This window comes from Hydra viridissima, unplaced genomic scaffold (assembly GCF_058129835.1).
Source record: "Hydra viridissima isolate aposymbiotic clone 2 unplaced genomic scaffold, HvirCarnegie_v1 scaffold_4, whole genome shotgun sequence".
Classification (NCBI taxonomy): domain Eukaryota; kingdom Metazoa; phylum Cnidaria; class Hydrozoa; order Anthoathecata; family Hydridae; genus Hydra; species Hydra viridissima.
In genome coordinates this window covers 20,539,202-20,554,788 of record NW_028324303.1, presented here as the reverse complement: position 1 = coordinate 20,554,788, position 15,587 = coordinate 20,539,202, and the positions used below count along the sequence as shown (strand labels likewise).

General features: G+C 28.2%; 2 protein-coding genes across 2 annotated transcripts; both read right to left on the bottom strand.

The window, feature by feature from the left end:
• Positions 1 to 1,531: 1,531 nt before the first annotated feature.
• On the bottom strand, positions 1,532 to 7,373 carry LOC145182913 (uncharacterized). The gene is made up of 7 exons (XM_090085982.1): positions 6,969 to 7,373; positions 5,254 to 5,377; positions 4,837 to 5,086; positions 3,895 to 4,142; positions 3,569 to 3,644; positions 2,323 to 2,388; positions 1,532 to 2,160 (listed from the first exon to the last, which is right to left on the bottom strand). Exons 1-7 carry the CDS (start codon positions 7,307 to 7,309, stop codon positions 2,099 to 2,101), a joined length of 1,167 nt encoding a protein of 388 aa, XP_089942108.1. The 5' UTR covers positions 7,310 to 7,373; the 3' UTR covers positions 1,532 to 2,098.
• Positions 7,374 to 11,826: 4,453 nt separating this feature from the next.
• LOC149890444 (uncharacterized) lies at positions 11,827 to 15,530 on the bottom strand. The gene is made up of 3 exons (XM_090086239.1): positions 13,080 to 15,530; positions 12,680 to 12,794; positions 11,827 to 12,493 (listed from the first exon to the last, which is right to left on the bottom strand). The coding sequence occupies exons 1-3, from the start codon at positions 15,281 to 15,283 to the stop codon at positions 12,023 to 12,025; spliced, it is 2,790 nt and encodes a 929-aa protein (XP_089942365.1). The 5' UTR covers positions 15,284 to 15,530; the 3' UTR covers positions 11,827 to 12,022.
• Positions 15,531 to 15,587: the final 57 nt, after the last annotated feature.

Below are 15,587 nucleotides of genomic sequence, written 5' to 3'. Positions count from 1 at the left end.
CGAAGACCTCACGTTTTGTTTGAAAAGGTCCATCGATAAACATTCAGGTAATCATAACTGAATCAAACGAAAACTGTTCGAAGGCCCTCACTTTTTTTAACTTTGAAAGATAGCCTCTTCTATATATGAGTTTTTTTGTTGTTGTTTTGTTTTTTTTCAGTCACTTTTAAGATTTCGCTTAATGTTGTGGTACAGCAATTAGAAAAAAGTTTGTTTCAAACTTCTTAAATATTTTATAAATAACTAAACTGTGAAAGATTAATTTTAAAATTTTTATTTTGGTCTACTTTAACAAGGCAAAAAACCCTGAAATTGGGTACAAGACGTGATTATACTGTGTACTAAAGACTTTAAAGTAGGTCTTAACAGTGCCAAATTATATGCGACTTAGGCAATTTTTCAGGTGATTAGGGACAGAATCTTTTTTAAATGGCTAACGTTGTAAACAATTTGCGCCAAATTTTAGATCCATTCTCCATTTTATTGGTTTTGAAACCTCGCCAAATAAAAAACCTGACTGGAGAAAAACACAAAAAAACCTGAAGGTATTAATTCCTCTCCAGCATTTTTTTCTGGCTTTTATTAACTAAATTTTTTATAGACAACAGAATAAACTATGTAGTACTATAGCTATTTCTATTCATTTCCTTTCATAAATAATCCAAAAAATTTTTCAATGCTCGAGCCACATTTTTGGATGAATTGAAGTGCAAACACTCTTCACATTATAGGCATTTAAGAAGCGTTATTGCGTTTTTTAGTAAATTAAGACTCGTTAGTAAAAAAAGTCTTCATTTACATTTCGATCTTTTTTTGTTGATCAACTTTCTCGGAGGAAAAACTAATAAATCTGTAGTTAATAAGAAATCGCAACCCAATTTATATCTGATTTCTCTAAACTTTGTATTTTTTATTATGGTAGGCTTTTGTCAAAGAGTTCTCCCGTCATACTTTTATTTTAAACACGATATAAGAAAAACCTGATTTGAGCAGAAAACATTAAATTTGGCTAGAGAAACACTGATTCAAGAAAAATAGTTAGCGAACTGCCTTGGGTCTGTAAATGTGCTAAAATCAAGAAAGTAAGCAAGAACTCGTACCAGCAAGAACAAGAACTAGTAAGGGTAGATGATTTTCGCTTTGTACAATTAAGCAGTTTTTAATGCAGTTTGAGGAAAAATTTACAAAAATCATTTTTCTTAAAAAACGAATTTTTTGATTTTAAGTACTGTACAACCGCCTTAACGACCTAAAAAGCAAGGGTGGGGTGGAGGGAGAAGAAGAGGGGGTCATTCTTACTTTAAAATGGAATAAACGAAATTTCTTTTATGAATCTTTTGCCTGAAAACATGAAAAAAAAGATGCTTTTTAAATTTACATTCGAGCTAAAATTGCCAATGAGCTAGTTTCAAATGACTTGCTTAAAACAATTATAGTGTAAAAAAACATTTTAAAGTTTTGAAACTCGTTTTTAACATGTACCCCCTCCTCTCCCCCCCCCCCCCCCAAAAAAAAAAAAAAAAAGATAACATTTTTCGTACCTGAAAACAAGTAGGAAAATTAAAAAAATTATTTCGCAGGTCAAAGAACTTTACATTGATTTGTAAATGATAAATTAACAAAATATCTTATAAAATGACTTCTAAAAATTTTAGTATAAAAATCAATCACAATAAAAATGGTTATTTGTGTCCAATCTAACATATATTATATATTATACTTCATGCATACTATTTTAACGCAGAAACTTGTAGACGCATTTAAGTGATCGTTTCGGATATCTAAACCATTTCCTGCAGCTGAATACTGTAATAATTCTGGAACACTTTATTCGTTTCTTGATGCAACACGTCTGATAAAACATTACAATTATTTGAACATTATCAACTCATTTTATGAACTACAAAACGTTATTAATTTTAACGAGGTAGATACGGATTGGTAGATACGCGATTATTATGCAACACCAATATAACTCGCTGAAAAAATTGGCGCTAAATGATATTTAGGCAGGATTTCTTACAAAACTTTAAAACAGAATTCTGGAAGTGTGAAATGATTTCTCCGTTTTGTGTTTTGTGCGCATTTCGTGTAACTTTTAACGAGAAACGCCTTCTGAGACAATCCTCAACTCAGTTTTCAAATCGAATTCACTGCCAACTGAAAAAAAAGCTAATAAGAAACTTTTCCATAACAAATAACAAAATTAAAAAACGAAAATCATCCTTCTATGTTTGACGAATAGACGCTGGTTGGTCAAATATTTGAAATAGTTTCTTTCTTTTTTAAATTTAATGCGAGTCTCAGTAAAAAAAAACTCACTGCTTAAAATGTATTCGCTGATGAGTTTCGGAACATTTTCGTCGTCTCTTTCAATTCCTTGTAAAACTAAACAAAGTAAATTAGTTTTACTTATTGCGATTTTTTGTGCAATAAAACAAAACCAACGTAACCAATCTGTTTTGTAAAATATAACTATAATGAACGCGATTAAAAAAAAAAAAAAATACAACAACTAGAGATGATAAATTGAACAATTATGTGTCCCTCATGTTCTTAACTACAATTTTAAAATAAATCTTTTTTTTTTAAATCATTGTTCTTTTTCTTTTAAATGTTTAATTTCTTTACGCATGAGTACCGTAGTATTACTAATCAAGGAAATTTAAGCAATTCAAATTCTCCATCATCCAAAGGTTGAGGTCAGACCTAATTAAACTCCTTCAAGCTTAATGGTTTTTAGGCTACATACACTCTTTCCACACAAACAGATAGGACAAGAACATTCCACTGATTTAAATATTCTGCCTAGATGTTATTTGGTGATATTTCCAGATTCCCGATTTTCTTTGGTACTTCTAGCTGAATTTCTTTGCTGGATAGTTAAACTACTGTAAATTTTTAACTTTAATATTTAAATATCAAAAAACTTTCATTTTATATCTTTTTTATGCACATGTTTAATTCAGTATTTATTGATAGATCTGATTTGTGGTTACAAAAATAAATCTTTTATCTTTAAGTTTGAGCACAGGTTAGGACAATTCCTAATCATAACCTCGAGCTTTTTTGTATTGATATGTTAAATTATAAATTCTTCTCTTCTGTTTAAATGATAAAAAAATTGATAAAATAGTTAAAATTAGGATAATTGACCATCATAAGAAAACATGTTGAGTGAAAAAAGGTTCCATTATTTTTATATGAAAATTTAAAATGAATTTAATATTAGAGTATTTTCAGTTGGTCAAAAACTTAAATGGGTTATACATTAGTTCATTTTATATGATATATATTTTGTATTCTGGATTAAAATAAATGGGTTGTAGGGAACTGAATTAACCCCAAAATTTAAAAATCTTTTTTTTCTAGGAGTACTAAAGATTTTATTTTTTTTGCACAGGGCATTATACAAGGATGAAAAAGATTCTAATTTTAGAATTTTTGAGAGATTGATAGTAAAAGGAAAGTAAAAAGTCTTAAAAGAATTTACAGGTGGCAATTTAGTGGTAAGTTCCTTTGTACAAAAAAAAATTAAAAACTTTAAATCATTAAAACAGTCCCTTACTCTTTGTCATGTGAAGTAGACTTGAAGAAGTTGGTCCACCTTCATTCTTTAAATATGGTATTGAAATATCACCATTCTAATTGAAGTAAAAATGGAAAAATAAACATATCATCAGTTAAAAAGAAAACTCAACTCTGTCTAGAAACTGATGGTGTCCAGATGTTAAGAGCAGAATAAAAAAAAGCTACTATTTTAAACCTTTGATTTATTTTGGCCTATAAAGAATATTAAAATCTCTAACTTCACAAATTCAAATGATTGACTTTTTGTTACATATTTGACCTGAAATCATGGTGATAAACTTATGGAACAAATAAAGTAGCAACCTTATATTGTTCATGTGCATACTTGATGAAAACAAATCGATTTTTTTTCTTCCTTGTTTTGTTTATTTCTGCAATCTTCCTTTCCACATTCATGTATGCTGCGATGAAAGTATTTTGTAGCTCATTATGTCTCTGGAGTTGCTCCCGAACAGTAAGTTCTTGCAGCAATATTTCTGAATTAACTTTAACTTGGGAAGAGAGTGTTTCAACTATAGCATGAAGGTCACAAAAAGACTTTAAAACCAGCTCTAAATAATAAAAAAAAAAATCAAATTATATTAACTAATAAGGTAATTAAAAAATTTTTAATAAAAACTTTTTATTGCTGTGTTTAAACTATTTATTGCTGCGTTTAATTTTGCTTAAAACAATAACTTGAACGCAAAGTTTTAATAACACAGCATTTAACAATAACAAAAAAGCTATTGAAGCTAATTGGCCTGATATCTGATTACATGATTACAATGGTGCAATTGATGCAATCATACAATTGAATTAATTATTTATCTCGGAAAGCAAAAAATATTTCTTTCCAAGAAATATAAAGATTGGTACTCAATTGCATACTCAATAATTGCAGTCCTCCAGAGGATCATACAACTACCAGTGGAATATGAAAGGTAATATTCTCAACAATAATAAGAAGGCTGCTTCAAAACCTTGCTTCTCTACCCTACAATTCATCTGAAATTCCTTGGTATAAATTATGAGTTGCATAAATTATGAGTTACATAAATGTTACATAAACAGATGAGAGAAAGGACTAACATCTTAAATTTCTTTTTTTTTTTTTCAGCAAAATTTTTTTGCTACTAAAAAAAAACTTTTGCTGCTAAAAATTGACTTTTCTATTTAAATATGCTGTTATATTTAGTACACAACTTATTATGATGAAACTCAAAAAAAAATTTTACCTGGCACAATGACTAAAAGAATAATTACCATTAAAGAGTTCTTTAAACTTCTTATTTTCTAAAAGAGTTCTGGGTTCAAACTCAACCAAGCAAATGCTTTCTCCATTAAAATTTAAATCTTGATTTGCATATTTTGCATCAGAATTTGTTACTACTTGATTGTCTTTGTCATTTTTCAGAAGTTGAAAATCTTTTTCATTTGAATGAAAATCAAAGGTTGAGCTCCAAAGTCCATATTGATAAACGTTCAAAGATTTTAACCATTGATATTCATCATTCTAAAATTAATTTTGTTTAAAAAAAAAAGGAGCTTATGTGAAGAGTTCTTTTAAATAAAAAAAATATCTGAAAAAACATTTTAAATATTTTTAAAAAGAAATATTTGTTTAATTTTTTAAATTTTTTTATTTTTAAAAAGAATCATTGTTTAAACTAAACAGCTTACCATTGATAATTGCAAATCAGAAACCAAATTTTCAACAGTACTTTTGTAATATAGTGTATCACAAGCTTTAACTGGATCATGAAACTCACAATTTAAATCACTAAAAAGTTGTGATTCAATGTACCTGAAAAAGAAAAGGTTCAAATAATTGAAACTTTACTTTATTTGCGTTTTTATTTATGTATTCAATTTATGATTTTAAACAAAATTTAGTTAATTTTTTTCTTTACCATTTATCTATTATAAATGATTTTAGAAGATAACCATATCAGCATAATAAAATGTTATCAGAGATAACTCCAACATGCTTTAATTGGGAACTTTTTTTATTAGTATTTGTCACTTAGGTAATTAAATTTTAACAAAAACAGAAATTCAAAAAACAACAAACTAATTTTAAAATGTTAAAATTTTCAATTTTCGTTAAATGTTGCTAATATTTGTTTCAATGTGCTTTTAAATAATAAGTTCAGGTTTCCAAGTTTAGTACTTTCATTTAGGATTAAAAAACTAAAAAGAACATTTAGCAAAAAATAGTTTTCTAATGATAAAACCAACAAAAACAAATGCTAAAATTAACAAATTTATCTTTCAAAAAATAAATATTGAAATTTATTTTGCAGGGTAAAAATGCATTTTGTGCTTAGATTGAACTACCAAAACAAAGTAAGTTTTATTTACAATCCAATTTAATTTTATGAACAAACTTAATTGTGAAAATAAAGAAACAAGAAGCTAATTAATACTTCTTGCACAAACTTTGTTTCAACCAAGCAGATATATATTTTTATTATGAATTGAAATTCAAGTAATAAAAAAACAGAAGCAATATTTTTCTGTGAAGCCAACTATATATTTAATAATCTTACAACTTTTATATTCAAATCCATAATAAATCTAATTAGTGAAATTTATTGACCTGCTCATTAAGGTTTATGCAAAACTTTAAAACATTAAAAACCGGAATAAGAGATTACTGAAATGAAAATTAATCTAAGCAAGTGACCTTGTGCCTTGTAATTCTAAAAAAGCCACTCCTAAGAAAAACCTCAAAATTAGGTATGTTAGGTAACATTAACAGGAAATAAATAACCTGTTAAAAATCTGCTTTTTTTCTTCTTCTTCCACCAACAATTTATAGATGCATATGAGAAATACATACATATCTACAATTTGTTGGAATAAATGAAGCAATTTTGCTGCCACTATTTTCAACAAAGATTTTAGTATTTTGAAAAGAAATGCCAACACCTTTAACAGACTAGCTATTATGGCCTAATTTAGTGAATAGTTGGACTAGAAATCTATAAAAATCTTACAAAAGTCATCAAATGTAAACATTAATGCATTTATATGTATATGTGTGTGTGTGTGTGATGATGTATTAACTGTAGTGGAACCAATAATTTATATGTATGTATGTATGTATGTACGTATGTATGTATGTATGTATGTATGTATGTATGTATGTATGTATGTATGTATGTATGTATGTATGTATGTATGTATGTATGTATGTATGTATGTATGTATCTACATATATATATATATATATATATATATATATATATATATATATATATATATATATATATATATATATATATATATATATATAAACTATTGGTTCCACTACAGTTAATACATCTTTAAAACTCAGTAAGCACTTAAGACACCATTTTTACCTTATAAATAGAGAACTAAAAAAAACCTACTTTGGTACTAAGCAGCAATTGTCCATATCATTTTTTAAAACAATACAAGGAAGAAAACAATTATTCAGTATCTGTCTTGCATCATAAACTGAATCTTTGCTTACATTTTCAACTAAATACGAATTCCAGCATGGAATAAAATTATCATTCAGCGCCTCGGGAACAGCAGCAGAAGAAGCTAAACCTACTTCGTCTTCTTTATGAATTTCAAATGAATTAACACTCCATGCACTTATTTCTTCAACTTTACTTTGAGACGTTAGTAATGACGTAGAAAAATTAGAAAAATCTGCAAAATTTGAATCATCTGCATCTTCAACGGAGTTTCTCATAAACTCCATAAAAATTCACCGTGAGCTTAGTCAACTAGCATCTCCATAGAATATTCTGTTACCGGACCTAGTTGGAATTGCACTCGGAGACGATTCGTTTCGGTAAATTATCTTCATTTTATCATTTTTATTTAACTTTTAACTCCCTAACAGTCTGCCCATCGTACCTACCTTATTTTCTAAACGAAAAGCTGCAAAAAGGCTTCGTTTCATTTAAATATGGTAAAGTGTTTCTTTATACACATTAGTTTAAAAATACTGCTTTAATTCAAGAACAAACGTTTATTTTTGTAAAAATACAAAAGTTTATTAAACAAGCTCAGAGATGTTACATGCTAAGCTCTGATGTTTCGGATAAGAATGTAGAATGCTTTAGGCATGTAATTAATAGCTTTTTTCCCTCGTCGGAAAGCAAGTTTTTATATTAGACCCTGATGGCGTGGGCACCTCAAGAATATCGAACAACATATTTCAGCTTACAACAGTCTTTTACCACAAATGTTAATCCTTGTTTAAAACTTTCAGTAGTATTTCAGATTTTTCATCAGCATTTAAGCAAACTATTGGCACAGTTAACATTTGACTCAAGCGCCACAGCGGAGAGTCTGACAGAAAAACTAGTTGCGCTTTAAATGATCATGATGCATGGTTTCCGATATTCAGGTCTTTTTTTGTAATTTTTAAAATGTATTTTGTAATTTTAAATTTTGGTTTTGTAAAAAGATCAAAACCTGAACTTTTTTTGTAACAAAATATTTCTTTCTTTAGCCTAATTTTTGAAAATTATAATATAAGGATATTTTAACAATAATTTTAAAGCTTAAGTATTTCGTGTAATAGTTTAAGTAATAAGTAATCGAGACAATTAAGGATATTGCGATAATCGAGACATTGTGGATATCGAGAAATTCACCATGCTTATTAGTGTAATTGAAAATAGATCCAAATGTCAAACCAAGTTGCGCAATTCAATCATATTAAGCCCGATGAAGAAGAAACATTTCAAATACATCAGATTCTTTATTTTAAGTTTGTTTTGTTTTGCTTTTTTTTTTTTTTTTAATTGTAAATGAAACTTTTTTTTTACATTAAAAAAGAAAAGAAAAACACTGCATTTTCTTTTTGTTTTATCTTTTTGTGTTCTACAAAGTATTTATAAACAAAAAATAAAAAATCTGATGCTCGATTTTGATTCATTTTCATTTGTTAAGTGGTGATGTACGGGACGATTAGTGTAGTATTTAGTATTCATCTTTGTTCAAACCAAATGGTAAAAATATTTAATTTCAAATAATTGAAAAGGTTTTTAATAAAAGAATAACAAAATATTCTTCAATTGAAATGCTAAACTTGATATCTGAAAAGTTTGGAATTGATACAAAACAAAACTATTCCATTGGAGAAATCAAACCTATTGTCTTGGCGAATACACAAAATTAAAAAATTAGGCATCAGTTTTATTAAGGCAGATTCTTTTATTGTAACAGAGAGTGCTAAACTCGAGACAAAAAGATAAAAAGTTATCATCCAAATAGGCAAACCAAAAAATGAAGAGATGCTTAATCTTGATATTTGCAGATGAAAGTAAGATGTTTGATGATGCAACTTGGGTAATTGACGAAGAGGTAATTTGATGTGCATCATTTATGAGAGTTGACATGCAAGTATATAGCAAGTATGGAGAGGAATCAAACTGGTTGACTAACCCATGCTTTATTTTTGTTGTTTAAAAACATTTTTTTCAACCTCGTAAGCGACAAGACCTACTTCTAACTAAACGGACTTGATAACAAACAAAATAATCAGTTTTTTTGGCAGAAAGTCCACCTGTGTAGTCTGCATTCCGTAAAAGTAACGGTTTGGTGTAGTATGAATGCAGGAAGGATGACTGGACCTTACTTCTTGAAGAATAGGCTGAAAACGCTCTTACTATCACTGGTAAAAGGTAACCAGAAACTTTTGAGAACTTCGCGATTCTTTCAGCCTAAAACATACCAGAGATATATTAGCAGCATAATGGTGTTATAAAAATAAAAAGAAATATACCATTTGAAGGCCAACATCTGTAAGAAATTGAAAGGTTCAATAAATATTTAACGTCTTAGAAAGAGCACTCAGTGTGAAGAGCAAAATGGTGGTTATTTTAAGGATGTAATTTTCAAAACTGAATAAAGAAATATATTTTTTGTTTATAAAAGAATAAATGTGAGTTATTAAGAAATGAAAAGATTATTCCATTTTAAAATGGTGTTGTGATATTTAGGCTACCCTGATATTCATGCTGGTTACCTAAATAACCATCAGGTTTAATGTTATTGTATTCAAACGAAGCCTTCTTTTTTATATATATTTTGTATTCATATAGTTATAGAAAAAAATCTTTCTGAAATGGAAATGAGTTTTATCATGAAAATTTTAGATAAAAGTATATAATAACAGATGGCAAAGATGCGGAATTCGACATAATTAATGATGACGCTCGTCTTTAGGTTTTCGGCTTTGTTTGATTTGTTCCCACAAATCATTAATCGGAATCATGTCTGGGCTTTGAAACGGCTTCAATAGTTGAAAATTCATTTCTTTCTGTGTCTTATGGGTCATTATTTTGTTAAAAACTCCATATGTGTCACTTCATCTTTCGCATGAAGTACGTGTACTTCAATGAGATCCTTACATGAAACTTAAAACTTACGTCATACATAAAATACTTAAATCTTGAAAACGGATTTAATTGTCGAGTTTTCAATTCTTTCTGTGTGTTTTGGGTCATTTTTTTGATTTTGAAGATTGGCGAAAATTTTTACGAAAATGCTTTCAATTACTTAATTTCCACCATAAAACAAAATAAAAATCTTTGACCAAACAAATCCAAAACAAGTCCAAATAGTCAACAAAAGTTAATTGTAGCTAACTGTCAACGCATAAGATTTTAAACCTCGAAATGATGAATTACAATAAAATTATCAATTTAACATTTGGGTAAATTTTTTTTTTCATTGTTTGATAAATGATGTTTACTTTATTGTGACGCAAGAAAGGAGTAATTCAGTTTTTTTATTTTTTACTTTGCTCACCAAATGGTGATTAGCTTTTTTTTTAGTTGCTAAAACAACACAAAACTTTTGAGCTGCTATTTTATTAAATTTGTATTCATGATAATTTTATGGTTTTTATTATTTAAATGTTATATAACACAGAAGCAGGCTAATTTATGTCGGTTCAGTGAGCATGTAGCTTTTTTAAATTGATATTGTTCATTTTCTGGAAATCTTCTTGCGTATTAACTTTATTGAATGCCTTCTAAAACAAAGCTGTTCGCTTTTTGTTTACCATTATTCACATCATTAATATTAATAATAGCAAAGATGTTAGAACATAGAGATTAATCTCTTTCAGATTTTGTAGTCAGCGTTTATCTTTTAAGATTAAACATGATGAATGTCTAATTAATGTTAATTTCCCGAATTAACAGACTGAAAAAGTTGAGATTGTCTTTTGATTCATCAGATTCTGTTTTCATCAAAAAGTGAACTTTTTCACGAATCTCCAAAAAGAGTTCTTCGAACCAACCTCACAAACCTTCATCTGAATCATTATAATTTTCACGAATCTCCAAAAAGAGTTCTTCGAACCTCACAAACCTTCATCTGAATCATTATAACTTTTCTCTTTGAACAACTATTCTAACAAAGATTTTATTTCTCAAGAGAAGAGCGCTACATCTATTTCAGACATCCTTGAATTTTTAAAATAGGGTTAGCTTACAACGTCTTAAAGCAAGATACGAATTGAAAATCGAAATAAAACGTTGTTACTCCCAGTAAAACTGTGTAAACGCGCTAAATTTCAACTAAAGGTTACACGGCACAGGAGTTTACGAGGAACGTCATTAGCCTTTTTTCTTACAAAATGTTCTGAATTTATCGTCTTATTTACAGTACTTACCACCTTGTTATATATATATATATATATATATATATATATATATATATATATATATATATATATATATATATATATATATATATATATATATATATATATATATATATATATATAGCTTAAGAGACAGAGAGATATCTATTGAGATGAATAGCCCTTTAAATATTATATTATTTACTAGCTGACTGAATAAATGCAATCCCTAACACTAAACTAACAAGAGTTTAAAAGAACGTGATATAGACAGGTTTAGATTTAGAGAAGTCCCTTTTATTTGGAAATCCAATAAGATTAACAAAACATCACAAGACACTGCAAGGGAGTTAATTAGAACATCTAAAATGATTTCAGTTGCTGCAAAAATAAAAGAACATATTTTTTCTCCAGCAAGGTTAGAAGAAATATAACTCTACCTAAAATAATAAATAAACAATTAATTTCACTCCATTTTAAAATATATAAGTTTAAAAGAATATACATATATATATAAATATAAATATATATATGTATATATATATATATGTATATATATATGTATATATAATATATTCACAATTTGCACGCATATTAACTACAAGATGTTATTTATGTCAAAAGGTTTTTTTTAAAAAATTAAAAAGAAAAATATCCAAAAACTCAAGAACAAACTTGCTCTCTAAAAATAAATATTTAACTATAAAAATAAAATAAATATCTCGACAATAAACTAATTTTGTCAATAAACTAATTTATAAACAAATAGCCACAATAATACATATACAAAAAACAAAGCAAAAATAGCTATGAAAACTTTATGGAATCAAGGTACATTCGTAGGTCAGCTAGATACTTTTCTTTTTCTAAATTCAACCTAAATTTTAAGTTCTCAACATCTTCTGTTTCTTTTTGTCCAGATTGTGATGCAATTGGGGTTATCAAGTCATTAGTCTCAGAATCCACAGGTTCTTGTTGATGAACATCAGTTTTTAAATCAACCATACCATTGTTGCACATATGCTGCACACTAGTCCTTAATTGGTTAGACAAATTCATACAACTGAACATGCTGATATCAAAAACATTAAAATCAGTTATTGTTTGTCTTGGACGATTACCCATGATTTGTGCCTCATTACTTTGAGTTAACCCGATCACTCTTGGAAAGACAAAGTTTTTACACTGATTAGATGCAGCCTGTTTTATTTCATGTGCTTTGTTCAATAAATTTAAGTTTTTAGAATTGTTCTCTGCTTGCTCAACACACTCGCATTGCTAAAAGTAAAATTTAACACTCATTAATACAAATCTCATAACAAAAGCATAACTATAAACATTAACTAAGCAAACCTACTAACACCATTGCACAATTATGGGCAAGCATAATAAATCATGACTATAATTTATAATTATCATAAAAATATCAAATACAAAATCAAATTTACAAAATGTATAAATTACCTCATCAAATACCATATCAAATAATGAGAGCAAAGATGCTGGCAAACCTTCAACAGGCTTTTTTATAACAGCAACAATTGGCTTACTGAAGTTACGAATGGTTTGGATTAAATAGCTAAAAGATTTTAAAAAAATAAATAAGAATAGGCAGTTAATTTTCTTAAAGGGTATTCATTTCTGAACATGGTAAACTTATTTGAGAGTTATATGCAGAAAATTTAAAAGCATAAGTTAAAAATAAAATAGAAACTTTTAAAAATGATTAAAAAACAAAATAATAACCTAAATAGCATTTCTAAAAAGTATTTTTAAACAAAATATTTGCCAAACAAGAAATTTCTTTGATGCAAATGCTATTTATTTAAAGTTAGACATAACTTCTCTAAACTAAACTGCTTACCGCAACATTGATACATCTTCTTGATAAGATTTTAGCTCACTTGATGCTGAGTTTTTTAACAATTTTTCAAATATATGAGTGTGAGCAAAAAACTCATCTATCCCACCAATGACAACTACTTGGCATTTGTCAGAAACTTCACAATCCTCTAACAAGTTTATCAGAACTGTGCATGACTGTAAATCTAAACCATCGCTTAACTCTTGCAGCACAACTGGAAGTTTCACTGGTATATGTTTTAAATAAATGTGCATAAAATCTCCATCACACTTTGAAACTATTGGTCTATTAAGTTCGTATGGGTAGAGTTTGATATGACTAGAAGATATAACACATTTACATAAATCATTTAGCTCTGCAATTGTTATTGCTTTATTTGATGTATGATCAACATCTTCAATTGTTTTGGATGGTGAAGACATTTTCAATACTTCATCAGACCAAACCTCAGTAACATTAGGAGTGGCACTTAAGGCCTGCTTGTTCGGATCAACATCAAAAACACTAACATTATCATTTGATCCATTTTGCACCGGAATATTTTCAGCTGATTCAGAATGTATTGTATTTAATTGCAGATCATTTGGTGTACCATTTACATCTAAGTTTGAACATTGCTTTTTGTATGCTGGTTCCTCAGTATCTAACTCATATATGTCTTTTATTTCAACCAGCTTTTCAATTCTGTTTTTGCCGGTTGCATGGATTAGATAAGGTAAACGATTCATGACTGAAAAATTCTGATTCTTGTTTTGAAAAAATTTTTTCAGTAAGAAATCTTTTGATAGATCATCCTGCTCTATCCAATTACTAGTACCATTTCTGAACAAAACTAAGACTTCAGCTGATTTCTTACCATAACGATAACCTAAAATACTATCAACAGTTTTATCAATATGAAGAGAACACTTATTATCTTGTATTTCTTTTTTTACTAATTTAGGACGGCCACGCTTTTTTTTAATTATAAGCTTATTTCCATTACCATCCACATATGGAGTAGTGATACTACTATTATTAACCAAACTAGTGTTAAGTATATCACAGCAATTTTCTTTTTTCGACTGTTCTATATTGTCCTGCTTATGCAATTCAACGTTTTCTATTGGTAACTGGGATGATGGTTCAAGTAATAAATTATAATTTAAATTACATTCTGTATTTGCAATACTTGCTTTGTCGTCATAAGTGACATCACAAATATAATCATCATTAATATATTTGTCTTTATTTTTAACATATATATCTAAGTAATGTAAAAATGGTCCTTTTTGTTTTGGTTTTCTTCCGCGCCTTTTTTTATATAATCCTATATTATCAAGATTTTTACAGTCTTCTGCAACAACAGCCTCAATTAACTCTTTACCATAGTTTTGTTTCTTCTTTAGATCTGAGATTTTTTTCCCTTTTCTTTGTCTTTCTGTAGTTAAAATTCCTGGTTTTTCCAAAGAATGAATATATAACTCAAACTGAGATTTCCTTTTTGTGTAATTTTTCACTTCAGCAAGTCCACTACTTAATTTAACTTCTTTTTTATCAGCCTCATAATTAGGAAGAATACCTTCAATTTTAAAGTCAGGTGCATCAGACTGAAAGAGTCCAAATTTTATAAATCCTTCTGCTATTCTTTTTTCTGAGTCATCAAAAGTCTCATTAAGTTTCTGGATATTGAGCTTCTTTTGGACAGTTTTAAAGACGCCATTTTGAAAATCACCATTCGCCTTTTCAACGTCAAAATGAGGAAATAATTTATTAGATACAAAATTGTTTGAATGAGGAGAAACTTCTTTAAAATTCGTATTAGATTTTAGAAACTTTGTGTGCACGTTATTCTTTTTTACTTCAGAAGATAGAAGATTATCTAAAGTGTTTTCGATTAATACGCACGTTTTTGCTTCAGCTACATCATTTCCAACGCATTTTGTTGAGGGTATAACATCATTTAACGTAAATGTTCTTTCCTTAGGAGGAACTTGTAGAATTATAGATGTTTCCATCTTATGGTAAAAACCATTTCCTTGGAATTTGACAATGCTGTCATAAGAATTCAAGCATTGACGTTTCTTTCCCTTGAAGAATTTTCCGCGTCTTCGTAAAAGTTCCGATCTCGTTTGGTACACTTTTGATGTGGTGACTAAGTCGCTCTGTTTCCTCTTTGTTTTTCGACATTCGCACGTTAAAACCTTTTCCTGTAGACGAGTCATTTTAATTCTTTAAAAAGCATTTATGTCATGAAATAATATTTTTTCTCTCAGGGGATTTTTATCGGTTACCTCTCACCAACGCATTATCTACCATTTCATTCAATATTATCAACACCATCTCAGCCATTTTTGAATAACGGTGGAAAACCAAATTTAAGAGTTCTTTCATGTATATGCTGGGTAACTTAAATAGTAGAGGGTCTTAAAAGTATTTTATTTTGTTTTAAACAACTAAATTTTGAAAAGACATTCTAAAGCAAAAATATAATTATAATTAAAATAAGTTAATAAATTTATAGCTTAA

Excerpts from the sequence above, each read along its gene's own strand:
- LOC145182913 (XM_090085982.1), bottom strand. The coding sequence starts at position 7,309 with ATGGAGTTTATGAGAAACTCCGTTGAAGATGCAGATGATTCAAATTTT. Across the intron at positions 5,087-5,253 it reads CTGATTTGCAATTATCAATG|AATGATGAATATCAATGGTT; the intron begins GTAAGCTGTTTA and ends AATTAATTTTAG. Across the intron at positions 4,143-4,836 it reads GTTTAAAGAACTCTTTAATG|AGCTGGTTTTAAAGTCTTTT; the intron begins GTAATTATTCTT and ends TTTATTATTTAG.
- LOC149890444 (XM_090086239.1), bottom strand. The coding sequence starts at position 15,283 with ATGACTCGTCTACAGGAAAAGGTTTTAACGTGCGAATGTCGAAAAACA. Across the intron at positions 12,795-13,079 it reads GAAGATGTATCAATGTTGCG|CTATTTAATCCAAACCATTC; the intron begins GTAAGCAGTTTA and ends AAAATCTTTTAG. Across the intron at positions 12,494-12,679 it reads TTGATATGGTATTTGATGAG|CAATGCGAGTGTGTTGAGCA; the intron begins GTAATTTATACA and ends TTTTACTTTTAG.